The sequence below is a fragment of the Catharus ustulatus genome, chromosome Z (assembly GCF_009819885.2).
Source record: "Catharus ustulatus isolate bCatUst1 chromosome Z, bCatUst1.pri.v2, whole genome shotgun sequence".
Taxonomy (NCBI): domain Eukaryota; kingdom Metazoa; phylum Chordata; class Aves; order Passeriformes; family Turdidae; genus Catharus; species Catharus ustulatus.
Window position 1 is genome coordinate 65,484,108 of NC_046262.2, and position 26,725 is coordinate 65,510,832.

Genomic DNA, 26,725 nt, shown 5'->3' on the forward strand with positions numbered 1-26,725 from the left:
GGAAAAGGTCCATCTGCTTTTCTGCTGTGGCCTTTATTGGGTGGTGGTAACTTTCTTTAAACAGACATTTCAGTGTTTTAGTGTAAAACCTCTGTAGCAGTAAGATTAGATCATCACAACCATGGATTTATCATACTTCTTGGAATTACGTTCCAAAAAGCACCTAAGGAGGGGAACCTCAGAAGGTCCTGACTACAGTGACCTGTTTTATATTTCACTCAGATTTTTTTAGCTGGTTCCTTCAGCTCCAGGTGCAGCTCCAAGTGGTAACAATGATGGTACAATCCCCTACTGAAAATTTAATCCATATTTCAAAGAGATCTCCTCTTCTTAATAGGAGCACTAGTGCTCTAAGTAACTCTTTCCAAACCTGCAAGAGAGAACTCCTGATACCTGGTTTTTTCTCCTGCCCATTTTGCTGCTTCTGCTTACAAAATTGTCCTTGCTCAGGTACAAAATGTGATTCAGGATGGTTTTTCCTAATAGAAAAACTTTAATGAAGAACAGAATGATTTTGGGGCTTTGGGTTAGTTATTCCAGGCTCTTCTCTTGGACAGCAGTTGAAATATTAATTTCATTTTTCTTTTTGTTAAAAGTCTAAATAACCCAATTATTTCTTCAACTTGTGATTGGGTGCTAAATGAACTTTGAAGCACTTGTTCAAGGACCACAAACATTTTTGCTCAAAAGGCATTTTTGAAAATAATTTTCAGTGACAGGATATAAAAGGTAAAAGCTGATGTTAAAACACACAGTCACAATAATTTAGCCTCCTAGTGCAAAGCATGTTCCCTTATATGAAATGAGTTGTTGTATAAGAGTATTTTTAACTGGATACATAGACCTTAGAATCAGAAGGAGGATGGAAACTATCTGAAAACAACAGTGAAAAATTAATTTAAGTAACCTTCTTTCATATATAAAAGTCAGTGGAAATAAAAAAATTCCATTTATAGGCCATTACTTTACACTGTTAGATTGCCAAGGCTGGATTGTCTCTTACAGGAATGTCCTGAAACTCAAATTGTATCAGTGGTATGTAATTTACAGCTATTCACACTGTACTGAAACTACTTGCTGATTACTTTTTCAGATCCTTTGCTATCCACTTGGCCTTCTGAAAGGTAATAATGATACACCAAGTTTGTAGAACAAACTTTGTAAGACAGCATAGCAAAATGGTTTCCTGTACATAGAGAACATTGCAGAATAAAATATGAACCAATCTAAGATTTTCATGAGAATTACAGTAGACTTGGAAAGATTGACACATGCTTATTCACAGCTCTTTATGCCATCACCAATTAGTGCCATGGTGCATTTAATTCCCAGAGAAGGAAGAAATCCCAAATTGATCGCAAAGGTTAAATGGCAACAAGAAACCAACCCATAACATCCTTTCCAAAATCCAGGCACTTGCAGAAATGTTACACGAGGGGTAGTGGCCTTACTGTGCCCTGGTAACACAGGACATGTTAGTAAAGGCCCTTGTGCACTTCATCTTGCTGAGGAGCACCTTATTTCCCAGAAGGCACAGTAGGCTTCTGCTATGAAGCTATTCAGCATAACAAGATGAAGATCTGCCCTGGTTTATTAATCAAACATAAAGAACTGTTCATATAATCAAACATAATCTTTACTTTGACTCATGAGTTATCTTAATGTATATAAATATACCCATGAAAATAAGGGGTTTTTTGTTTGTTTGTTTTGTTTGGTAGAATATTTTTGTCTTGCAAGTTTTCTAATTCATCTGCCACCATGAGAAATACAGCTGTATAACTTCCAACAGTCAGTATTGCTATTTCTATATTATAGGAAGGTTGCATACTTCTTTAGTTTGAAATTATCTTTTCAGTAGTGACAACAATAAATAAGTAGAGGTTCGTGATCTGAACCCATTATTCTGAATTATCAAGTGACTAGGAAAAGAGGATGCTATAAATTAGAATAAAGTTAATGAAGAACAGGACGAATTTGGGATTTTAGACAATAAGAGTATCAAATACTGAGAATTTCCCAAATACTGTGAAATCTCCACAGAAATAAATAAAGGCAAAACATTTAGGGTTTGAAGCCTGAAATGTCTTTCCTTTTGTGAGGCTCCTCTTGGCAGAATTTGGAACAAAAATTTAGAATTCTGTTAAACACTTGGTGAGGTTACATTTGGGTTAAGAGACTGGGCTGAGCAGTGATCCTCTGGCTGAAAGGCTTTCCAGAATTACATACCAGTTTGGAATTAGATGCTAAACAAGGGTTTCTAGGTTTGTTTGATGTTTTTTTAATTCTTGATGGCAGACTAAGAGAGAAAGGACATGAAACATACAAAACTTCACATTTCAATGTAGGGTTGAAAGAGTGTCTGTGTTTTAAGAGCTTTCAAAAACTGCTTAATATTAACTTACAATAACAGAGAATTCAGTTTCCCTAATAAAATATTAGCATATTTATTACTCCTTGATCTAGCATATAAATGAATCTAGTAGTCTCAATCACTTGAAAAAACCCAACATACAACAAAGCAAAATGTCAGGATTGCTGGTTGATTAAGTATGAGTAAAGAAACCTTTATGGTGATAATCATGGTCATTATTAGCAATCAAAGTCCTAATCCTGGCACAATTATTTTAATATTGGAAATATCTTGATCATGTCACAGACACAATTTTGGAAAAGAAAGATTACTAGTTCTTCAACACATAGAGAATTTATTTTGTGAACAAAAGCCTCTGAGTTGTTACTCAGGCTGTCAGCACACTGTCCCTGTAGATCTTCATTTAATGGAAGAAACTGATGAAGACCTTCCCGAGGAAAACATAGTTTTGACACAGACCAGAGAGACTTGTCTGAGTGAAGGAAAAAATGTGATGGAAAAAAAAAAGAAGCAAAACTAAATGCTAGCAAAAAAAAAAAAAAAAAAAAAAAAAAAAAAGCATTAATTCCGATGGCAACCTGTAAAAAGAGATATTGTTGGGAAAAAAAAAAAAGTAGAAAATTCAATGTTTTTGATTCTCAGAACACATTCTTAACTCATACAGGCATTAAATTTTCCTGGATTTTTAAATCCATTTATCACAGAAAACAAGGTCTAAATTCCAGAACAAGTACAGGAATATGGTACTGTCCTTTAGGAGTATCTACTTCCTCACATAGAAAACTATTTTTGTTTAAATAATTTGCATGTTTATACAACATATACAACATCCAGAAAGGGGAAACATAGATGACACAGTATAGTGAGTTCTAATTTAAATAAATTTAAAGATCATATCTGTGACATTCTTGGCTTTCAGGCACATGACCTTGTATTTGAAATTTTTCTAGCCACATTCATGACTAACATTTAAAAATAAAACATAAAAATGGGAAGGCATCGTTAGAAATCTCAAAATCCTTTAACTGTCTGCATCCCTCAAGGTTAAAGCTGTACATTCAGCTATTTTTGTCAGCAAATAGTACTGGGGATTTTTTCTACAGAAATTTCATGTCAAAAAAAGGAATGAAACAACCTTTCTCATTGAGAAAAAAGCATGACAGCAAAAGAAAAATGGCAAAAAAGTCTCTTTACAATGTTTTGTGAAACTGCACAGGAGGAAAAACAGTCTTGAAGGTATTTCAAGCAGAGATTTCTGAAATCTATATAGTAGAGCATTGTGGTAGGGTAAATTGTGGTAAAAAAAGGTGGGGTGAAGGCATTTAAACTGCAAGGAGAGAGTTAAAGTAGATGTGGAAAAGCAAATATTTATGGTGAGAGTGGAGAGACACTGGAACAGGTTTCCTAGAGAAGTTGTGGATGCCCAATCCCTGAAAGTGTTCAGTACCAGGTTGAATGGTGCTCTGAGCAATGTGGTCTAGGGCAAGGTGTCCCTACCCATAGAAAAGGGGTTCCAACACAAACGATTAAATGATCCTATTATTCCATGATCATGTGTAAGCACACGCTGATGTAACCTATCACTCAACATCCTAGCAAAGGTTTAGATTTCATTATTTATGCATTCAAATACTCACTTTCAAGAACAAACAAATGAAGGATTTAAACAAAAGAACAAATTCCTGTCATTGGCAGGTACCACCTCTGATTATGGACTGTTGCGTATATACATAAGCAGATCACATTCAAAGTTCCCCTGCACTTCCAAATACCTCTATCAAACGAACTAATTTCGACACATGATAAATCTATGATTGTATGAATTAGTTTAAATCCAACCAGTAACCAAGCAGCACACACAGCCATTCTCGCTCAATGCCCCACCAGCAGGCTGGACTGTGCAGAGAATTGGAAGGGTAGAAGCTGCAAAGCTCACAGGTGGAGAACAATTCCCTTGCATAGGGAATGCAGAAGCCACGTGCACAAGCACAAAAACCCCAAAGAACTCCTTCAACATTTCCCGTGGGCAGGCAAGGTGTCCTGCATCTCCAGGACAGCAGGGTCCTCTCAAGCCCCACAGGGACTTGGAAAGACACATGCCATCACTCCAAATGTCCCCTCCTTCTTCCTTCTTGTGCCCCACGTCAAACACCGGGCAGGGTGTCAGATGCCCTGCAAGAGCTCTTTGGCCCCTTTGGGTCCCCTGCCCTGGCTGTGTCTCCTCCCTGCGCTGGCACGCAGCGTGATCCCTTAGGAAGCTGTTTCTGGGCAATCACCTCACATGTGCTGGGTGCCCAGCTGGCACAGCCTGTGGCTCAGGCATATCCCAAACTGCCTGAGTTGTCACTCCCTCACGCTGGCCTTAGTTCCCATGGCAGGACTCCTGTTCCCGCTGGACACTCACCTGCACCTGAGCCTGTGGAGAAGCCCTGGCTGCCTCCCCCTCTGCCCAGAGCAATACGGACACAGCCAACCCTTCCCAGGAGCTGCAACACAAGCACAGCCGCAGCGGCAGCCCCAGCAGTGACACCGCTGCTCTGCTCCCTTTTGCCCTACTCTGCTCCTCTCTTCACAGCGTAAAGCCTGTGTCTACACAGGAGCTTGTGACCTGGAGACAATGAAGGAAGAAGACCTCTGCCCACTTCCAAACTGTCCCAAACCCCATCCATGGGTCTTGCCAAGTTTTAGAAACAGCTGACCGTGCAGTAGCAACTTTAGAGCTTGTTCACAGGTTGAGAACAAAGGGAAGCTTGCAAACACAGTGAAGGTTTGATAGTATTTATTTGAACTAGCAATCTGAACAAACTACAAACTAGAAACTACAAGCTAGAAACTACAAAACTACAACAAGTAACGATAGCCTCTTCCTGGGCTAGTATTCCCTCTGGGCCATACACTGCCGCACTGCCACGATCAGAGGCGTCAGGCTGGAGGTCGGCTTGGCTGATCTTACAAACGGGTGCTGCCCAAAGAGAAAAAGAAGAAATTAACTTCTACTTCCCTCACAACCTGAAACAGCCTTTCTCTGCCTACCACAAAGGTACAGAGACAAGGGCATTCTCTGCACCTCTGTCTCCACGTCCAGGACCCTGCTAGCACAGGCCAACATGGCTCACAATCCCACAAACGCATGAAGCCAGATGTCATCAGCTTTGGGAGGTTTGGTCTAGGTGACCTTGAAAGGCCCCTCCCAAGTCATCACAGGCCAGCACTCTCCTTGCTTTTCATTTGAAAAGCCCCCAGGCTGGAGTTTCTTGGGAGCGGGGGCCCATCTGACGCCTCGCACTTAAGCGGAGGAGGAGCCCCTGGCAGCGGGCAGCTGGCCCAGCCTGCGGCCACTTTGCCTTTTACCTGCAGAAGTTCCTGGGCAGACCAGCGCCTGTCCTCATCCGTCTCCAGGCAGCAGTGCAGAAAGTCTCTCAACCAAGCGGACTGCTGCCTGGGCTTCTGCAGCTTCGGGCTGCCCCCGGTGCTTATCAGCTGTCGAACCTAGAGAAGAAGGCAACGTCACACTCTACCTGCCTCCTTCACACCCAAAACTGCTCAGCCACCCCCCACTGGGCAAGTTCCACTCTCCAGTGGCACTTTCCTCCCTGCCTGAGGGTGGCACATGCCTTTCCTAGCCCAACCAATGAACCCCAAGGCAAGAGGCACCCAGAGGCTGTCCGGCGTGCAAAGGCTCCTGCCTTGAGCCCGGATTTCATTGGCTGAGGGAAATAGGAGCAACTCCAGCAGTAAAAGCACACTTTGCTTCTCTGAGGACTGACACCAGTTCGACAGTCCATTTGCAAGAGGGACGTTGGTCAAACTCTGCTATGCCCAGGGATTCTTCCCAACAATGCAGCTCAGCGATGCTCACTGCTCCCTTAAGGCAAGGCTTCCATCAAGCAAATGGCATCACCGCTTCTTGGGTTCTTCCTAATGAAATGGCAAGGTGAACAAAGAAGCCAAGAAGCACAAGAGACTATGCAGCCTGCAACTCATGCTCTTCAGGTGTTACCAAGCTTCCCAGACAGAAGAATGGGGGCAGATTTGGTATGAGTGAGAGGAGGATGCGGGAGAGAAGTTGCAGCGCACCGTGTGGGAGCTTTTCATCAGGTAAGGAGGCGCTCCTTCCACCATCTCCATGCCCACGATGCCAAAGGACCAGATGTCCACTTTGGGACCGTAGGGCTTCCTGCTGAAAATTTCTGGCGCCATCCAGTAAGTAGTGCCGACAGCTGATCTCCGTTTGCTCTGCTCAGCCGTCAGCTGAGCAGCGAGTCCAAAATCAGCTGAGGAGAGAAGAGCACTCGGATCAAGCCCGCATGAATTAGGAAAGCAAACAGAAGAATTCCCCACTCTCCCATTGTGCAAGAAGGCAGCGTGCAATCCAGCTGCAAGAGGGGCCATGCTGGCATTCCTTAGGCCTGCTGCTGAGGGAAGACGCCATTGGCCACTTAGCAAAAGCCCCCAGGTTCACACAGCGGCTTTTATTCCCCTGAAGCCTGAGACTGTAATTGCCTTGCTGGGCAGGGGACACACACAAACCAAAGCCCCTCCCGACACCTTCTTCCCCACCACACCTCAGATGGCAGTAGGCCAGCCTGCACTGCCACAGGCACCACTCTTGGGCAACTGGCGGTCACTCAAAGGCACCCCCAGCCCGCAGCCCCGCACGGCTTAGCCTGGCCAAGAACACCCACCCAACTTGACAGATCCATCCAAGCCCAGGAGAATGTTGTGGCTTTTGATATCTCGGTGGATGATTTGCTTGCAGTGAAGGAAATCCAGGCCTTGCAGGCACTGAGGGAGGAAAAAGAAACATGAGCATGAGAGTCCCTCATCCGATTTCATCCCACAAGCAGGGAAGCGGCACATCTGCGAGACTGACTTGCTGGGAGATGGGGAGCCATGGCAGGAAAGGCTGCTGGCAAGGGCAAGAGCTTGCTGCTCCAAGACGAGGACAGCAGTGCCTTTCTCTGAGTGGGGCTGGATGCACTTTGGAGAGAGAAAGGGCAAATGTTCCCCTGGCCAATGCCCTGCAAATGCAGACTGAAGCAGCATTGCTGTAGTGCCTGTGCTCTCTCCAGCCAGACAGGAGTGGATGGTTTTACAAATCCCACTTCGGGCGCAAGGCTCTCCTTTGAGGTTGAACTCCGTGAGAGTCCTGCGAGTATCTCTTAGTCTTTGCCCCTCGGCTGACATTGTGCCACCAGCTTGTTTGGTCTAACGGGGACAGGATGCAGTGCCCGCAGGATGCAGGCAGGTGTTTAGAGAGGCAAACACAAAGAAACACACTAGGAGAAGGGCCTGGCTGTCGGAAGGCACTTCAGATGCTCTTGCTCCTGCCAGTCATAAGAGAAAGGCAGAAAGGAAGCTAGCAAGATGAAATCCATCCTCTCCTTACCACCCATCCCACCCAAGCCATGGAAAGCACAAGTGCTGTCCCTTACCTCCCGAGAGACAACTGCTATCTCTCCTTCTACCATCCTGGCTTCCCTGATGATGTCGTGTAAGGAACCTCCGTCCATGTATTCCATCACGAGCCAGAGTTCCTCGTGTACCAGGTAGCTGAAAGGAGGAAACAACAGCCTGGAGATGAATGGGTGCACCTGCACGACCTGATGAATTCTTGTTTCCATCTCTCGCTCCGAGGAAGACAGGAGGAAGGCAATAGTCATTCACTAGGCTCTACAGGGCTTGATCTCTGTGCAGTCTAATAGACTGCTTGGTATCCGCACCAGTGCAACATGCCGAGGCAACTTGAGTCTACAGGGATTTGCAGGCATTTAAGAAGCTTGGGAAAAAGAAGAACATCAAACCCCAAACCAAACAAGAAAACATGGAGGGAGCACAGGAACTTGGAGACTGCTGGCTCAGTAAAAGAGGGCCGAGTCCTGGTCCTTGAAAGCACACTTCCATCTAGGTATGCCGGGAAAGATCAAAGCAGCCCCAATGCAATCTCCTCACAAGATGCTGTAGGTCAGCCCAGAAAGAGGCATGAACAGCTCCACCCTCTGCCAACAAGCAAAGCAGTGGCTGAACCTCTGGCCTGTGGGAGGTGAGCGACCCTTCACGGCAGGAGGGCACAACCACTCACCTGTCTACATAGGTCACTAGGTTGGCGTTCTTATTGTCACGCATGACCTGGATTTCCTTCACGCATAGCTCATTGCTGCTCTCTTGCAGGAGATCGATTATCTTTATGGCCACCTAAAACAACATAGGAAACCATGAAGCAAAGAAGTCTGACACAGGACCGTACAGGGAACTCGGGGGGCTTGATCATTACTCCAGCAGCTACAGGCATTGTCCACTGCACAACAGCAAAGCAAACTCTTACAGACGGGACAGATAAAATGCCACCCTAGAAACATCCTGACCCTTATCCCCCCAAAGAAACACAACTCTACAGACGCTGTGGGAAAAATGCCAGGATGATGACTCCACCGTGAAGGACACCTCCACAAAAGACAAGTCCTGCACTTTGTGACTTCAGGAATTTTCCTTTTGCTCCACTAAAGCACTTGTCTTCACACCACTGACATTTGCATTTCCTACCCGACGGTAAAAAGAAGTAAGCCAAGCCTTGAACCTCTGGCGATACATGCTGGGCTCTGAGCAGGGCTTAGGCCCTTGAGAGACTCTTTGCAGACCACTCTCTCCAAGCACACTTGCCAAGGGCAGCACTGCAGGTGCCTACGGAACTAGCAGCACAATTGCCATAGACTTGCTAACAGCCTGAAACGAGAACTCGGGAAGCCTGAGCTGCAGCCCCAAAGAGCAGTGCCATTCTCTGACACCACCTTGGCACTAAGAGACACCTAGGGTGTCCTCCTGTGCAAGGCACCCCTTGGCCTCCTTGCATTCCTTGCAGCAGCTGAGAAGGACAAAATCTACCCCCTGCACTGCATGTGGCAGGCAGACACTGCTCTGCACTTCACTGGCCTCAGCAGCCAAGCCCTAGCGTAGAGCCAAAGCTCAGGCACAGCTCACAGCAAATGGGAGGGCACTCGAGAGCTGCAGAAGCTGCAGCACTGCTTGGCACTTACCTCTTCTCCTGTGGCAGTGTCCACTGCCGTACTCACAGTGCCGAAACCCCTAGAAATAAAGGAGCAGCGGAGAAAGGAGAAGTCCGTTAGTCCCTGCAGCTGCGAGATGCTGCGGTCCAACGGGAAATAAGTCCTGGGACAAACAGCAAATGCCCCACAACAGATTCTGCTCTGGCTCTTTTTCCCATTTCCCCTTCTGTAGCTGTGCACGGCTGGGATTTTGCCAGACACACGCACTCTACTTGCGCCTGCTCACACCTCTCTTTGGCGTCTACCTGCCAAACTCGGGCACCAGGCCTTCTGAGAAGCCTGAAGCCATGCAACAACCGTGGCAGAAAAGCCATTTCCAGTCAGCAGAGGCGGCTTTCAACAGGGAGCAGCTCGGTGGATTCTTTGCAACAAAGGCCTAAAGCCCAACAGGATCCACGAGGGCACGATGCCTTTTCCTCTCGAGTGCATTGGCACTGGGCATTCCCCTGAAGCTTTGACTTTTGCCACCTCAGCTACAAAAGAGAGCTGCTTCTTTCATTTCTGCTTTTGGCTTCTAGACTGGGTGCTGGTCATCCTGACCACTGAACCTGGTTTGCAGCAAAATACTGGGAAGACATCTTCCTGAGAGCTGTTCCGCGACAGTCCTCAGCCTGTAACTTGACCTGGGTGGCAACAAAGTTTTTCCTCCTTTCCTTCCCACATATTCTGTATATTTTTGTGACACACAGAAATGGTTCCTCCTCACAGAAGTGGCAAACAGGGGCAGCACGCTGAGGGGACATGAGATCTGCCAGCTGCTACAGAAAAGACATTGCCAGCATCCAGGCGTCTTTGCCGTGTCTTCCATGCACAGCTATGCATGCTGAGGAGTCCTGAGAGATGGCAGCGTCTCAAGGCAGGGTGTGAACAGCTTTGGAGCTTGCCTGAAATCACTCTGGGCAGATGTGACAGCAGCAAAGTACAGCAAAGCCCCTCCCTTTGGGGAAGGACCTGTGCCTGCACTCACCCTTTGCCAATTGTTTCCAGGTCTGTGTATTTAGCCTCTGGATCACCTTCGCTCACCAGCATCCCTGTCAAAATCCAAAGGATAGATGTACACTTCAAAAGAGACACTCCATTCTGCAGCAGATCAGAAAGGCAGCCCTGCTCTCGGGCACAGCGGGTCCTTCCAACTCACTCCGTTGACAAACAACAACACCATTACCGCTTCGCCTCCACCACCATCATCAGCAAAACAACAGCAGCAAGACAAGCAGCTCTGCAGCAAACGTGGCCTGCACAAAACTAAAAGCCTCAGCTAAAGTCTAAGCACATGGAGAAACAGTCAGAGGAGACAGGCATCAGCAAAGCGTAACCAAGAGAAGGGATTGCTGTCTAGAAAAACAAACCATTTCCGTTCTTGGCAATGAACACACTGTGGCATTCAACAAAAGCTTGCATTCTTGCAAACAGCAAAGGCACCTTGGCATCTGGAATCCCTTCTTACCAACAGCTGCCTCGCCAGAAGGGAAGAACAGTGCCAAGTGCTTCCAGCAGAGGCGCCGTCTACAACTTTAAAGCAGGGCTTTGCCTCAACAATGCCTTTCTGGCTTTCAAGAGCAGCAGCTGATGTTAGAAGCTACAGCCATGGGCCTTAGCAACGAGGTCCCTGAGCCTTTAGGACAGGCTGGGCTCTGAAGGTGACCTTGGCTGTGGCCCACACGAGCTGGGCCCCACAGGAGCTCCCTGAGGCCGGCGCACTCACAAGGCCACAGCCTGCTGCTCAGCCCGAAACAAGCTCTGCTTTGCCTCTTGCACTGAGGCAAATTCAGGCAAAGGCAGAGCAGGCCAGGCTGCCCTGTGAGGAGGGCAGGAGCAAGAGCCCGCTCTTCCTTCCCCACCTCAAAGCACAACAAGAGCTCCTGGCTGGAGGCCACAGCAGCCGAGCCTCAGCTGAGGAAGAGCAGGAGGTGGGACAGCTCACGCTGACACACGCACACACAAGGCACCGCTCCAGCCCACAGGCATCACAAAGGACATACTCAGCATGGCCAGCCACTCGTCCTCTGTCCTCTCTGGCAGATGCTCTGTGCTGCCAGAGGAACTACTTGTGCTCCAGGTAGCCGAGCTGCTGGTGCTTGGGTTTCCAGCTCGGGCGCTGCAGGCTTCTTCAGAGCCTGCAGCTGCAGCTCGTGCAGGTGCCTCGAGACAGGAGGCGGAGCTCTGGGAGAAGAAGTGAAGTTGGGTCAGAACTAGGTGTCTGCCACAGATGCCCCTGCAATCCCATTTCAAATGCAAGCCCCTAGGAAGGTGCTGCCGGACACATCCAGGGCTCTTCACCTTTCGCCTTTTGCTGCCCCTAGTCCAACTACAGCCGCCAAATCCAAAGGCTGCTTTTCCATACGCACTAAATGACACCAAAGACACTGCTAAGCAAAGCAGACACTTACTGATGCTGGCTGCTCAGGCCACGGGCTGACAGCAGGGGCAGCTTCATTGTCACCTTCGTCCTCTTCAGCGTCTGCCTCGCCTACACAGGCAGCCAGAGCAGGGGCTGGTGCTGCCCTTGCGCTCTGTGGACAAACAGCAGCATGAGGCACAGGAAAGAACCTGTCATTCAGACCCTCACCTCTATTCAGCTACAGGCCCTGCTGCATCTCAGCTCTTCCTTTAGCTACCCACAGCTGCTGTATGGAGAGAGCCGGCTCCCTCCAGGGGTCGGTCTCTCCTCCATATGCAGCAAGGTTGGGAACTGCACCTGTGCACTGCTCTCCTCATTGTGGACAGGGATCCAGCACAGCCACTGGCCACAGAGGGCCTCTCTTGTCCCCTGGGAGCATCCAAAGACACCCTAATGCTACCTCTTCACTCTTGCTACGACAAGTGCACAGCCCCTGTCAGAATACTGGCACAACGATGCCTCAATGGCCAAGATCCACAGCCCTTTTGCAAGCCTCACAGGCCAGGACAGGCGTTCTGCAAGTGGTGGAAAGATCCCAGCCCTCATCATCTTCAGCAACACATGGCCAGTGCTGTCTGATCAGAAACTTCCAGCTCGTCTTTGCTCCAGCCTCAGGGCTAGCCAGAGCTGCCACTTACTGATGCTGGATGCTGAGGCTCCACAGTGGCAGCAGCTGCTGCTTGCTGGCCATCATCTCCGTCTGCCTCTTCCTCCACTTTGGCCTCTTCCTCAGCAAGGCACGCAGCCAGAGGAGGCTCGCAGCTTGCTTTTGGGCTCTGCAGACAGACAGCAACGTGAGGGACAGGCAACCTTCTTTCTATTCAGCTCTAGACCTGGATGCACTAAGGAGAAATCATCTGCATTCTGAGTTGGTCAGCCTCAAGTACAATGGGCCAACCAGAGCAGGCCGCACTCTCTTGTAGAGGAGAAATTCCATCTTGGCTTCAAGCACTGAGCAAGCCCACTTTCCTCTGCTTAAAAGCTTGCACGTGGAACTGCAGGTAACAGCCAGGGATCCTCCGCATTGCTGCTCCTACTGCTGCAGCTGCTGCTGCTGCAAAGAGCCTGGACCGCACTTTCCTTCATCCAACCAGGCTGGCGCTGGACTGCAGCAGGCCCAGCTCACACCTTGCTCTGCAACTGTGCAACGCTACCAACGCCAAAGGCTCCTTTCCCACTCACCCAAGGACCGGATTGTCTCCAGGTACGGGTAATGTGACCTGCAACACACAAGGGCAAAAGATCCAGATGCTGTGAGAAAAGTGCCTGCACTGGGCAAGTCCTCCAAAAAGTCAACCAAAAGGACAGAGCATTCTGCTTTCACTCCATCCCTCCAGCAGCAAGCCTTGTGTCACACGGCAAGCAAGTCAAGAACACCAAGTACTGCCTTGTGGCTACCTTTTGTCCTCTTTGGCCACTCAAGCCACTGAAGCTTGACACCAAGAAAGTCCAATTGCTTCTCAAACAGTCCTTGTTTCTGCCCCACCCTCACCCAGCAGGAGCTACAGCTCCTCTCTTTGCTGCACTTGCATTTGCTGAAGAGATGGCAAGCATCAATTGCCATGAGCATGCTGAACACCTTTCCCCAGAAGAGCTTCAGCCACAGTCCTTTAGCCATGGTGGCAGGCCAATTGTGACATGGCACAGGAGCAGCTCCTGGGCTCAAGAGCATCCAAGAGCTCTCCTGAAATGTTGATTTCAGAGGCCTTTTCCAAGCTGATTCTGGGATTTCATCCCCGAGGGAAAGGCTCTTTTAGCACCGACAACATGTCCAATTCTACAGACGCGTGCTGGCATCAGGGCATACAGACAAGAAGATGCTTCTGCCCAGTCCTGGAGAGCAGCACCCACTTTTTACAAGGAATCCTGCCAAGCTCTCCCGGTCCTCCCGTCTTGCAAGTTGTCTTGCTTGAGTCAGCAAACAGAGGACATTTCAGACTCCACTGCCACAGGCCATGCCGTGGCGACAGCAGAACCCCTGCAGGCTACGTTGCAAATGCAGCCCATGCCCCGCTGCCTAGAGACACCCCCTTCTCAGCTGCAGCTCTTGACAGCACCTTTAGCCAACCGAAGGATTCTCACGGCATTTTGGCTTCCATACGCCACAGCCAACAAAAGCGTCTACTTACGTGCCAGGTGGGTGAAGAAGTAGCCAGAGTAAGCCACGGAAAAAGCCGTGCAAACTGCAGCACACACTCTCTCCATGGCTGGCACAGTGCTGCTCAAGTCAGCACCAGACACTACCTGTGGGGACAAACCAAAGTGCTCAGAACGCTCTCAGGGTGAAGCCTGCAGGCAGAGACCTCGTCGATCAGCAGTTTCCGCCCGCAGTCAGCATGCCAAAGAGCTGCTCTGCACACTGAGGCCTCCCGGGCCTGGGCACAGCAACTTGGCCGTGACAGCGCCAGGTGCGGCCCCTGACGTCACAATAGCAGGCAGCTCTGGGCTGTCTTGTGAAGTCACACGTGGAAACAGACATTCTCTAAGGGTCCCGCCAAAAATGGCCTGCAAAGTTATCCTCTGCTAGAAAGCAACACATAAAGCCCTCCCAGTGCATAAACTATTGCTCAAGGCAGCTGAGAGTAACTCCAAAACCACACCAAGCCCCTCTAGCCCACCCTGAGAAGCCAAACGCTGAGAAGGGAGCATGATGAGAGGAAAGCAATAAATACAACAGGACCTTTGGCTTCTTGTTCTGCTGGGCTAAATCACAAGGCTTGCTCCTAGCTAGGGCTCTAAAATACAGCATCAAAGGAAATCACCCCTTTCATGAGAGCTGGGGGACAAAAGCTCAGGAAGCACTTGCCTAGATCTTCTTCCTCACCTGGTTGCTGTAGAACGAGGTGGGACACAGGCCTAAAAAAGAGTAGAATTGATGCAAACATGGAAAAATGGAAAGCACCACATCCACTGCATACACATCATCCTGCTGCTGCACTGCTGTGGCATTTCCAAGGAGCCTGGCCCAAGTGAGGTGCACCTCTGGGAGCTTCCCATGGCACATGCGTGCATCAGAGGGAGCCACCTGCTGTGGATGTAAAGAGGGAAAGAAAAGAATGTTGCAACACGCTGTGGCACAACTCCCAGCGTGCTGGTAGGAAGAAAGCAGTGGGCCCAAGTGGTCCGGTGCTGGCAAAATGGAAGTGCTGAGGAAGAGATCAAATAGATCAGGTGCTAGACAGGCTGCAGGAAGGCAGGCTTAGGCCAACAGAAAACCGGTACCATTGCAAAATTTGAAACTTCATTCTCTCTGCTCTTGCATTCAACCACTTTTTCCTTATTTCACATGTTGGGCTTTAACCCCAGGGAGAGAGCAAGCAGCACCCACAGCCATTCTCGCTCAATGCCCCACCAGCAGGCTGGACTGTGCAGAGAATTGGAAGGGTAGAAGCTGCAAAACTCACAGGTGGAGAACAATTCCCTTGCATAGGGAATGCAGAAGCCACGTGCACAAGCACAAAAACCCCAAAGAACTCCTTCAACATTTCCCGTGGGCAGGAAAGTGTCCTGCATCTCCAGGACAGCAGGGTCCTCTCAAGCCCCACAGGGACTTGGCAAGACACATGCCGTCACTCCAAATGTCCCCTCCTTCCTCCTTCTTGTGCCCCACGTGAAACACCAGGCAGGGTGTCAGATGCCCTGCAAGAGCTCTTTGGCCCCTTTGGGTCCCCTGCCCTGGCTGTGTCTCCTCCCTGCCCTGGCACGCAGCGTGATCCCCCAGGCAGCTGTTTCTGGGCAACCACCTCACATGTGCTGGCTGCCCAGCTGGCACAGCCTGTGGCTCAGGCATATCCCAAACTGCCTGAGTTGTCACTCCCTCACGCTGGCCTTAGTTCCCATGGCAGGACTCCTGTTCCTGCTGGACACTCACCTGCACCTGAGCCTGTGGAGAAGCCTGGCTGCCTCCCCCTCTGCCCAGAGCAATACGGACACAGCCAACCCTTCCCAGGAGCTGCAACACAAGCACAGCCGCAGCGGCAGCCCCAGCAGTGACACCGCTGCTCTGCTCCCTTTTGCCCTACTCTGTTCCTCTCTTCACAGCGTAAAGCCTGTGTCTACACAGGAGCTTGTGACCTGGAGACAATGAAGGAAGAAGACCTCTGCCCACTTCCAAACTGTCCCAAACCCCATCCATGGGTCTTGCCAAGTTTTAGAAACAGCTGATCGTGCAGTAGCAACTTTAGAGCTTGTTCACAGGCTGAGAACAAAGGGAAGCTTGCAAACACAGTGAAGGTTTGATAGTATTTATTTGAACTAGCAATCTGAACAAACTACAAACTAGAAACTACAAGCTAGAAACTACGAAACTACAACAAGTAACGATAGCCTCTTCCTGGGCTAGTATTCCCTCTGGGCCATACACTGCCGCACTGCCACGATCAGAGGCGTCAGGCTGGAGGTCGGCTTGGCTGATCTTACAAACGGGTGCTGCCCAAAGAGAAAAAGAAGAAATTAACTTCTACTTCCCTCACAGCCTGAAACAGCCTTTCTCTGCCTACCACAAAGGTACAGAGACAAGGGCATTCTCTGCACCTCTGTCTCCACGTCCAGGACCATGCTAGCACAGGCCAACATGGTTCACAATCCCACAAACTCATGAAGCCAGATGCCATCAGCTTCGGGAGATTTGGTCTAGGTGACCTTGAAAGGCCCCTCCCAAGCCATCACAGGCCAGCACTCTCCTTGCTTATCATTTGAAAAGCCCCCAGGCTGGAGATTCTTGGGAGTGGTAGCCCATCTGACGCCTCGCACTTAAGCGGAGGAGGAGCCCCTGGCAGCGGGCAGCTGGCCCAGCCTGCGGCCACTTTGCCTTTTACCTGCAGAAGTTCCTGGGCAGACCAGCGCCTGTCCTCATCTGTCTCCAGGCAGCAGTGCAGAAAGTCTCGCAGCCAAGCGGACTGCTGCCTGGGCTTCTGCAGTTTCGGGCTGCCCCCGGTGCTTATCAGCTGTCGAACCTAGAGAAGAAGGCAACACCACACTCTACCTCCTTCACACCCAAAACTGCTCAGCCACCCCCCACTGGGCAAGCTCCACTCTCCAGTGGCACTTTCCTCCCTGCCTGAGGGTGGCACATGCCTTTCCTAGCCCGACCAATGAACCCAAAGGCAGAGGCAGACAGAGGCTGTCCGGAGTGCAAAGCCTCCTGCCTTGAGCCCTGATTTCATTGGCTGAGGGAAACAGGAGCAACTCCAGCAGCAAAAGCACACTTTGCTTCTCTGAGGACTGACACCAGCTCAACAGTCCATTTGCAAGAGGGACTTTGGTGTAACTCTGCTATGCCCAGGGATTCTTCCCAACAATGCAGCTCAGCACTGCTCACTGTTCCCTTAAGGCAAGGCTTCCATCAAGCAAATGGCATCACCGCTTCTTGGGTTCTTCCTAATGAAATGGCAAGTTGAACAAAGAAGCCAAGAAGCACAAGAGACTATGCAGCCTGCAACTCATGCTCTTCAGGTGTTACCAAGCTTCCCAGACAGAAGAATGGGGGCAGATTTGGTATGAGTGAGAGGAGGATGCGGGAGAGAAGTTGCAGCGCACCGTGTGGGAGCTTTTCATCAGGTAAGGAGGCGCTCCTTCCACCATCTCCATGCCCACGATGCCAAAGGACCAGATGTCCACTTTGGGACCGTAGGGCTTCCTGCTGAAAATTTCTGGCGCCATCCAGTAAGTAGTGCCGACAGCTGATCTCCGTTTGCTCTGCTCAGCCGTCAGCTGAGCAGCGAGTCCAAAATCAGCTGAGGAGAGAAGAGCACTCGGATCAAGCCCGCATGAATTAGGAAAGCAAACAGAAGAATTCCCCACTCTCCCACTGTGCAAGAAGGCAGCGTGCAATCCAGCTGCAAGAGGGGCCATGCTGGCATTCCTTAGGCCTGCTGCTGAGGGAAGATGCCATTGGCCACTTAGCAAAAGACCCCAGGTTCACACAGCGGCTTTTATTCCCCTGAAGCCTGAGACTGTAATTGCCTTGCTGGGCAGGGGACACACACAAACCAAAGCCCCTCCCGACACCTTCTTCCCCACCACACCTGAGCTGGCAGCAGGCCAGCCTGCACTGCCACAGGCACCACTCTTGGGCAACTGGCGGTCACTCAAAGGCACCCCCAGCCCGCAGCCCCGCACGGCTTAGCCTGGCCAAGAACACCCACCCAACTTGACAGATCCATCCAAGCCCAGGAGAATGTTGTGGCTTTTGATATCTCGGTGGATGATTTGCTTGCAGTGAAGGAAATCCAGGCCTTGCAGGCACTGAGGGAGGAGAAAGAAACATGAGCATGGGAGTCCCTCATCCGATTTCATCCCACAAGCAGGGAAGCAGCACATCTGCGAGACTGACTTGCTGGGAGATGGGGAGCCATGGCAGGAAAGGCTGCTGGCAAGGGCAAGAGCTTGCTGCTCCAAGACGAGGACAGCAGTTCCTTTCTCTGAGTGGGGCTGGATGCACTTTGGAGAGAGAAAGGGCAAATGTTCCCCTGGCCAATGCCCTGCAAATGCAGACTGAAGGAGCATTGCTGTAGTGCCTGAGCTCTCTCCAGCCAGACAAGAGTGGATGTTTTTACAAATCCCTCTTTGGGCGCAAGGCTCTCCTTTGAGGTTGAACTCCGTGAGAGTCCTGCGAGTATCTCTTATTCTTTGCCCCTCGGCTGACATTGTGCCACCAGCTTGTTTGGTCTAACGGGGACACGATGCAGTGCCCGCAGGATGCAGGCAGGTGTTTAGAGAGGCAAACACAAAGAAACACACTAGGAGAAGGGCCTGGCTGTCGGAAGGCACTTCAGATGCTCTTGCTCCTGCCAGACAAAGGCAGAAAGGAAGCTGGGAAGATGAAATCCATCCTCTCCTTACCACCCATCCCACCCAAGCCATGGAAAGCACAAGTGCTGTCCCTTACCTCCCGAGAGACAACTGCTATCTCTCCTTCTACCATCCTGGCTTCCCTGATGATGTCGTGTAAGGAACCTCCGTCCATGTATTCCATCACGAGCCAGAGTTCCTCGTGTACCAGGTAGCTGAAAGGAGGAAACAACAGCCTGGAGATGAATGGGTGCACCTGCACGACCTGATGGATTCTTGTTTCCATCTCTCGCTCCGAGGAAGACAGGAGGAAGGCAATAGTCATTCACTAGGCTCTACAGGGCTTGATCTCTGTGCAGTCTAAAAGACTGCTTGGTATCCGCACCAGTGCAACATGCCGAGACAAATTGAGTCTACAGGGATTTGCAGGCATTTAAGAAGCTTGGGAAAAAGAAGAACATCAAACCCCAAACCAAACAAGAAAACATGGAGGGAGCACAGGAACTTGGAGACTGCTGGCTCAGTAAAAGAGGGCCGAGTCCTGGTCCTTGAAAGCACACTTCCATCTAGGTATGCCGGGAAAGATCAAAGCAGCCCCAATGCAATCTCCTCACAAGATGCTGTAGGTCAGCCCAGAAAGAGGCATGAACAGCTCCACCCTCTGCCAACAAGCAAAGCAGTGGCTGAACCTCTGGCCTGTGGGAGGTGAGCGACCCTTCACGGCAGGAGGGCACAACCACTCACCTGTCTACATAGGTCACTAGGTTGGCGTTCTTATTGTCACGCATGACCTGGATTTCCTTCACGCATAGCTCATTGCTGCTCTCTTGCAGGAGATCGATTATCTTTATGGCCACCTAAAACAACACAGGAAACCACGAAGCAAAGAAGTCTGACACAGGACCGTACAGGGAACTTGGCGGGCTTGATCATTACTCCAGCAGCTACAGGCATTGTCCACTGCACAACAGCAAAGCAAACTCTTACAGACGGGACAGATAAAATGCCACCCTAGAAACATCCTGACCCTTATCCCCCCAAAGAAACACAACTCTACAGACGCTATGGGAAAAATGCCAGGATGATGACTCCACCGTGAAGGACACCTCCACAAAAGACAAGTCCTGCACTTTGTGACTTCAGGAATTTTCCTTTTGCTCCACTAAAGCACTTGCCTTCACACCACTGACATTTGCATTTCCTACCCGACGGTAAAAAGAAGTAAGCCAAGCCTTGATCCTCTGGCGATACACGCTGGGCTCTGAGCAGGGTTTAGGCCCTTGAGAGACTCTTTGGAGACCACCCTCTCCAAGAACACTTGCCAAGGGCAGCACTGCAGGTGCCTAAGGAACTAGCAGCACAATTGCCATAGACTTGCTAACAGCCTGAAACAAGAACTTGGGAAGCCTGAGCTGCAGCCCCAAAGAGCAGTGCCATTCTCTGACACCACCTTGGCACTAAGAGACACCTAGGGTGTCCTCCTGTGCAAGGCACCCCTTGGCCTCCTTGCATTCCTTGCAGCAGCTGAGAAGGACAAAATCTGCCCCCTGCACTGCATGTGGCAGGCAGACACTGCTCTGCACTTCACTGGCCTCAGCAGCCAAGCCCTAGCGTAGAGCCAAAGCTCAGGCACAGCTCACAGCAGATGGGAGGGCACTCGAGAGCTGCAGAAGCTGCAGCACTGTTTGGCACTTACCTCTTCTCCTGTGGCAGTGTCCACTGCCGTACTCACAGTGCCGAAACCCCTAGAAATAAAGGAGCAGCGGAGAAAGGAGAAGTCCGTTAGTCCCTGCAGCTGCGAGATGCTGCGGTCCAATGGGGAATAAGTCCTGGGACAAACAGCAAATGCCCCACAACAGATTCTGCTCTGGCTCTTTTTCCCATTTCCCCTTCTGTAGCTGTGCACGGCTGGGATTTTGCCAGACACACACACGCCCCTTGCGCCTGCTCACACCTCTCTTTGGCGTCTACCTGCCAAACTCGGGCACCAGGCCTTCTGAGAAGCCTGAAGCCATGCAACAACCGTGGCAGGAAAGCCATTTCCAGTCAGCAGAGGCGGCTTTCAACAGGGAGCAGCTCGGTGGATTCTTTGCAACAAAGGCCTAAAGCCCAACAGGATCCACGAGGGCACGATGCCTTTTCCTCTCGAGTGCATTGGCACTGGGCATTCCCCTGAAGCTTTGACTTTTGCCACCTCAGCTACAAAAGAGAGCTGCTTCTTTCATTTCTGCTTTTGGCTTCTAGACTGGGTGCTGGTCATCCTGACCACTGAACCTGGTTTGCAGCAAAATACTGGGAAGACATCTTCCTGAGAGCTGTTCCGCGACAGTCCTCAGCTGCTAACTTGACCTGGGTGGCAACAAAGTTTTTCCTCCTTTCCTTCCCACATATTCTGTATACTTTTGTGACACACAGAAATGGTTCCTCCTCACAGAAGTGGCAAACAGGGGCAGCACGCTGAGGGGACAGGAGATCTGCCAGCTGCTGCAGAAAAGACATTGCCAGCATCCAGGCGTCTTTGCCGTGTCTTCCGAGCACAGCTATGCATGCTGAGGAGTCCTGAGAGATGGCAGCGTCTCAAGGCAGGGTGTGAACAGCTTTGGAGCTTGCCTGAAATCACTCTGGGCAGATGTGACAGCAGCAAAGTACAGCAAAGCCCCTCCCTTTGGGGAAGGACCTGTGCCTGCACTCACCCTTTGCCAATTGTTTCCAGGTCTGTGTATTTAGCCTCTGGATCGCCTTCGCTCACCAGCATCCCTGTCAAAATCCAAAGCAAAGATGTACACTTCAAAAGAGACACCCCATTCTGCAGCAGATCAGAAAGGCAGCCCCGCTCTCGGGCACAGCGGGTCCTTCCAACTCACTCTGTTGACAAACAACAACACCATTACCGCTTCGCCTCCACCACCATCATCAGCAAAACAACAGCAGCAAGACAAGCAGCTCTGCAGCAAACGTGGCCTGCACAAAACTAAAAGCCTCAGCTAAAGTCTAAGCACATGGAGAAACAGTCAGAGGAGACAGGCATCAGCAAAGCGTAACCAAGAGAAGGGATTGCTGTCTAGAAAAACAAACCATTTCCGTTCTTGGCAATGAACACACTGTGGCATTCAACAAAAGCTTGCATTCTTGCAAACAGCAAAGGCACCTTGGCATCTGGAATCCCTTCTTACCAACAGCTGCCTCGCCAGAAGGGAAGAACAGTGCCAAGTGCTTCCAGCAGAGGCGCCGTCTACAACTTTAAAGCAGGACTTTGCCTCAACAATGCCTTTCTGGCTTTCAAGAGCAGCAGCTGATGTTAGAAGCTACAGCCATGGGCCTTAGCAACGAGGTCCCTGAGCCTTTAGGACAGGCTGGGCTCTGAAGGTGACCTTGGCTGTGGCCCACATGAACTGGGCCCCACAGGAGCTCCCTGAGGCCGGCGCACTCACAAGGCCACAGCCTGCTGCTCAGCCCGAAACAAGCTCTGTTTTGCCTCTTGCACTGAGGCAAATTCAGGCAAAGGCAGAGCAGGCCAGGCTGCCCTGTGAGGAGGGCAGGAGCAAGAGTCCGCTCTTCCTTCCCCACCTCAAAGCACAACAAGAGCTACTGGCTGGAGGCCACAGCAGCCGAGCCTCAGCTGAGGAAAAGCAGGAGGTGGGACAGCTCACGCTGACACACGCACACACAAGGCACCGCTCCAGCCCACAGGCATCACAAAGGACATACTCAGCATGGCCAGCCACTCGTCCTCGGTCCTCTCTGGCAGATGCTCTGTGCTGCCAGAGGAACTACTTGTGCTCCAGGTAGCCGAGCTGCTGGTGCTTGGGTTTCCAGCTCGGGCGCTGCAGGCTTCTTCAGAGCCTGCAGCTGCAGCTCGTGCAGGTGCCTCGAGACAGGAGGCGGAGCTCTGGGAGAAGAAGTGAAGTTGGGTCAGAACTAGGTGTCTGCCACAGATGCCCCTGGAATCCCATTTCAAATGCAAGCCCCTAGGAAGGTGCTGCCGGACACATCCAGGGCTCTTCACCTCTCGCCTTTTGCTGCCCCTAGTCCACCTGCAGCCGCCAAATCCAAAGGCTGCTTTTCCATACGCACTAAATGACACCAAAGACACTGCTAAGCAAAGCAGACACTTACTGATGCTGGCTGCTCAGGCCACGGGCTGACAGCAGGGGCAGCTTCATTGGCACCTTCATCCTCTTCAGCCTCTGCCTCGCCTACACAGGCAGCCAGAGCAGGTGCTGGTGCTGCCCTTGCGCTCTGTGGGCAAACAGCAGCATGAGGCACAGGAAAGAACCTGTCATTCAGACCCTCACCTCTATTCAGCTACAGTCCCTGCTGCATCTCAGCTCTTCCTTTAGCTACCGACAACTGCTGTATGGAGAGAGCCAGCTCCCTCCAGGGGTCGGTCTCTCCTCCATATGCAGCAAGGTTGGGAACTGCACCTGTGCACTGCTCTCCTCATTGTGGACAGGGATCCAGCACAGCCACTGGCCACAGAGGGCCTCTCTTGTCCCCTGGGAGCATCCAAAGACACCCTAATGCTACCTCTTCACTCTTGCTACGACAAATGCACAGCCCCTGTCAGAATACTGGCACAACGATGCCTCACAGGCCAAGCTCCACAGCCCTTTTGCAAGCCTCACAGGCCAGGACAGGCGTTCTGCAAGTGGTGGAAAGATCCCAGCCCTCATCATCTTCAGCAACACATGGCCAGTGCTGTCTGATCAGAAACTTCCAGCTCGCCTTTGCTCCATCCTCAAGGCTAGCCAGAGCTGCCACTTACTGATGCTGGATGCTGAGGCTCCGCAGTGGCAGCAGCTGCAGCTTGCTGGCCATCTTCCTCCCCTTCAGCCTCTTCCTCAGCAAGGCACGCAGCCAGAGGAGGCTCGCAGCTTGCTTTTGGGCTCTGCAGATAGACAGCAACGTGAGGGACAGGCAACCTTCTTTCTATTCAGCTCTAGACCTGGATGCACTAAGGAGAAATCATCTCCATTCTGAGTTGGTCAGCCTCAAGTACAATGGACCAACCAGAGCAGGCCACACTCTCTTGTAGAGGAGAAATTCCATCTTGGTTTCAAGCACTGAGCAAGCCCACTTTCCTCTGCTTAAGAGCTCGCACGTGGAACTGCAGGTAACAGCCAGGGATCCTCCGCATTGCTGCTCCTACTGCTGCAGCTGCTGCTGCTGCAAAGAGCCTGGACTGCACTTTCCTTCATCCAACCAGGCTGGCGCTGGACTGCAGCAGGCCCAGCTCACACCTTGCTCTGCAACTGTGCAATGCTAGCAACGCCAAAGGCTCCTTTCCCACTCACCCAAGGACCGGATTGTCTCCAGGTACGGGCAATGTGACCTGCAACACACAAGGGAAAAAGATCCAGATGCTGTGAGAAAAGTGCCTGCACTGGGCAAGCCCTGTAAAAAGTCAAGCCAAGACAGAGCATTCTGCTTTCACTCCATCCCTCCAGCAGCAAGCCTTGTGTCACACGGCAAGCAAGTCAAGAACACCAAGTACTGCCTTGTGGCTACCTTTTGTCCTCTTTGGCCACTCAAGCCACTGAAGCTTGACACCAAGAAAGTCCAATTGCTTCTCAAACAGTCCTTGTTTCTGCCCCAGCCTCACCCAGCAGGAGCTACAGCTCCTCTCTTTGCTGCACTTGCATTTGCTGAAGAGATGGCAAGCATCAATTGCCATGAGCATGCTGAACACCTTTCACCAGAAGAGCTTCAGCCACAGCCCCTTAGCCATGGTGGCAGGCCGATTGTGACACAGCACAGGAGCAGCTCCTGGGCTCAAGAGCATCCAAGAGCTCTCCTGAAATGTTGATTTCAGAGGCCTTTTCCAAGCTGATTCTGGGATTTCATCCCCGAGGGAAAGGCTCTTTCAGCACCCGCAAAATGTCCAATTCTACAGACGCATGCTGGCATCAGGGCATACAGACAAGAAGATGCTTCTGCCCAGTCCTGGAGAGCAGCACCCACTTTTTACAAGGAATCCTGCCAAGCTCTCCCGGTCCTCCCGTCTTGCAAGTTGTCTTGCTTGAGTCAGCAAACAGAGGAGATTTCAGACTCTGCTGCCACAGGCCATGCCGTGGCGACAGCAGAACCCCTGCAGGCTACGTTGCAAATGCAGCCCATGCCCCGCTGCCTAGAGACACCCCCTTCTCAGCTGCAGCTCTTGACAGCACCTTTAGCCAACCGAAGGATTCTCACGGCATTTTGGCTTCCATACGCCACAGCCAACAAAAGCGTCTACTTACGTGCCAGGTGGGTGAAGAAGTAGCCAGAGTAAGCCACGGAAAAAGCCGTGCAAACTGCAGCACACACTCTCTCCATGGCTGGCACAGTGCTGCTCAAGTCAGCACCAGACACCACCTGTGGGGACAAACCAAAGTGCTCAGAGCGCTCTCAGGGTGAAGCCTGCAGGCAGAGACCTCGTCGATCAGCAGTTTCCGCCCGCAGTCAGCATGCCAAAGAGCTGCTCTGCACACTGAGGCCTCCCGGGCCTGGGCACAGCAACTTGGCCGTGACAGCGCCAGGTGCGGCCCCTGACGTCACAATAGCGGCAGCTCTGGGCTGCCTTGTGAAGTCACACATAGAAAGAGACCTTCTCTAAGGGTCCCGCCAAAAATGGCCTGCAAAGTTCTCTGTTGTGGTGCTCGAAAGCAACACAGAAAAGCCCTCCCAGTGTATAAACTATTGCTCAAGGCAGCTGAGAGTAACTCCAAAACCACACCAAACCCCTCTAGCCCACCCTGAGAAGCCGAACACTGAGAAGGGAGCATGATGAGAGGAAAGCAATAAATACAACAGGACCTTTGTCTTCTTGTTCTGCTGGGCTAAATCACAAGGCTTGCTCCTAGCTAGGGCTCTAAAATACAGCATCAAAGGAAATCACCCCTTTCATGAGAGCTGGGGGACAAAAGCTCAGGAAGCACTTGCCTAGATCTTCTTCCTCACCTGGTTGCTGTAGAACGAGGTGGGACACAGGCCAAAAAAAGAGTAGAATTGATGCAAATATGGAAAAATGGAAAGCACCACATCCACTGCATACACATCATCCTGCTGCTGCACTGCTGTGGCATTTCCAAGGAGCCTGGCCCAAGTGAGGTGCACCTCTGGGAGCTTCCCATGGCACATGCGTGCATCAGAGGGAGCCACCTGCTGTGGATGTAAAGAGGGAAAGAAAAGAACGTTGCAACACGCTGTGGCACAACTCCCAGCGTGCTGGTAGGAAGAAAGCAGTGGGCCCAAGTGGTCCGGTGCTGGCAAAATGGAAGTGCTGAGGAAGAGATCAAATAGATCAGGTGATAGACAGGCTGCAGGAAGGCAGGCTTAGGCCAACAGAAAACCAGTACCATTGCAAAATTTGAAACTTCATTCTCTCTGCTCTTGCATTCAACCACTTTTTCCTTATTTCACATGTTGGGCTTTAACCCCAGGGAGAGAGCAAGCAGCACACACAGCCATTCTCGCTCAATGCCCCACCAGCAGGCTGGACTGTGCAGAGGATTGGAAGGGTAGAAGCTGCAAAACTCACAGGTGGAGAACAATTCCCTTGCATAGGGAATGCAGAAGCCACGTGCACAAGCACAAAAACCCCAAAGAACTCCTTCAACATTTCCCGTGGGCAGGAAGGTGTCCTGCATCTCCAGGACAGCAGGGTCCTCTCAAGCCCCACAGGGACTTGGCAAGACACATGCCATCACTCCAAATGTCCCCTCCTTCCTCCTTCTTGTGCCCCACGTGAAACACCAGGCAGGGTGTCAGATGCCCTGCAAGAGCTCTTTGGCCCCTTTGGGTCCCCTGCCCTGGCTGTGTCTCCTCCCAACCCTGGCACACAGCGTGACCCCCCAGGCAGCTGTTTCTGGGCAACCACCTCACATGTGCGGGGTGCCCAGCTGGCACAGCCTGTGGCTCAGGCATATCCCAAACTGCCTGAGTTGTCACTCCCTCACGCTGGCCTTAGTTCCCATGGCAGGACTCCTGTTCCCGCTGGACACTCACCTGCACCTGAGCCTGTGGAGAAGCCTGGCTGCCTCCCCCTCTGCCCAGAGCAATACGGACACAGCCAACCCTTCCCAGGAGCTGCAACACAAGCACAGCCGCAGCGGC

The 26,725-nt window shown here is 51.0% G+C and overlaps 1 protein-coding gene across 1 annotated transcript; it reads right to left on the minus strand.

The window, feature by feature from the left end:
* Nucleotides 1–16,177: 16,177 nt before the first annotated feature.
* Nucleotides 16,178–25,750, minus strand: LOC117010299 (serine/threonine-protein kinase PAK 3-like). Its single transcript, XM_033084606.1, has 14 exons — nucleotides 25,571–25,750; nucleotides 24,871–24,985; nucleotides 23,926–23,963; nucleotides 23,397–23,519; nucleotides 22,748–22,870; nucleotides 22,340–22,520; nucleotides 21,325–21,388; nucleotides 20,328–20,376; nucleotides 19,376–19,488; nucleotides 18,729–18,846; nucleotides 17,986–18,085; nucleotides 17,378–17,574; nucleotides 16,657–16,794; nucleotides 16,178–16,267 (listed from the first exon to the last, which is right to left on the minus strand). The coding sequence occupies exons 1-14, from the start codon at nucleotides 25,748–25,750 to the stop codon at nucleotides 16,178–16,180; spliced, it is 1,629 nt and encodes a 542-aa protein (XP_032940497.1).
* Nucleotides 25,751–26,725: the final 975 nt, after the last annotated feature.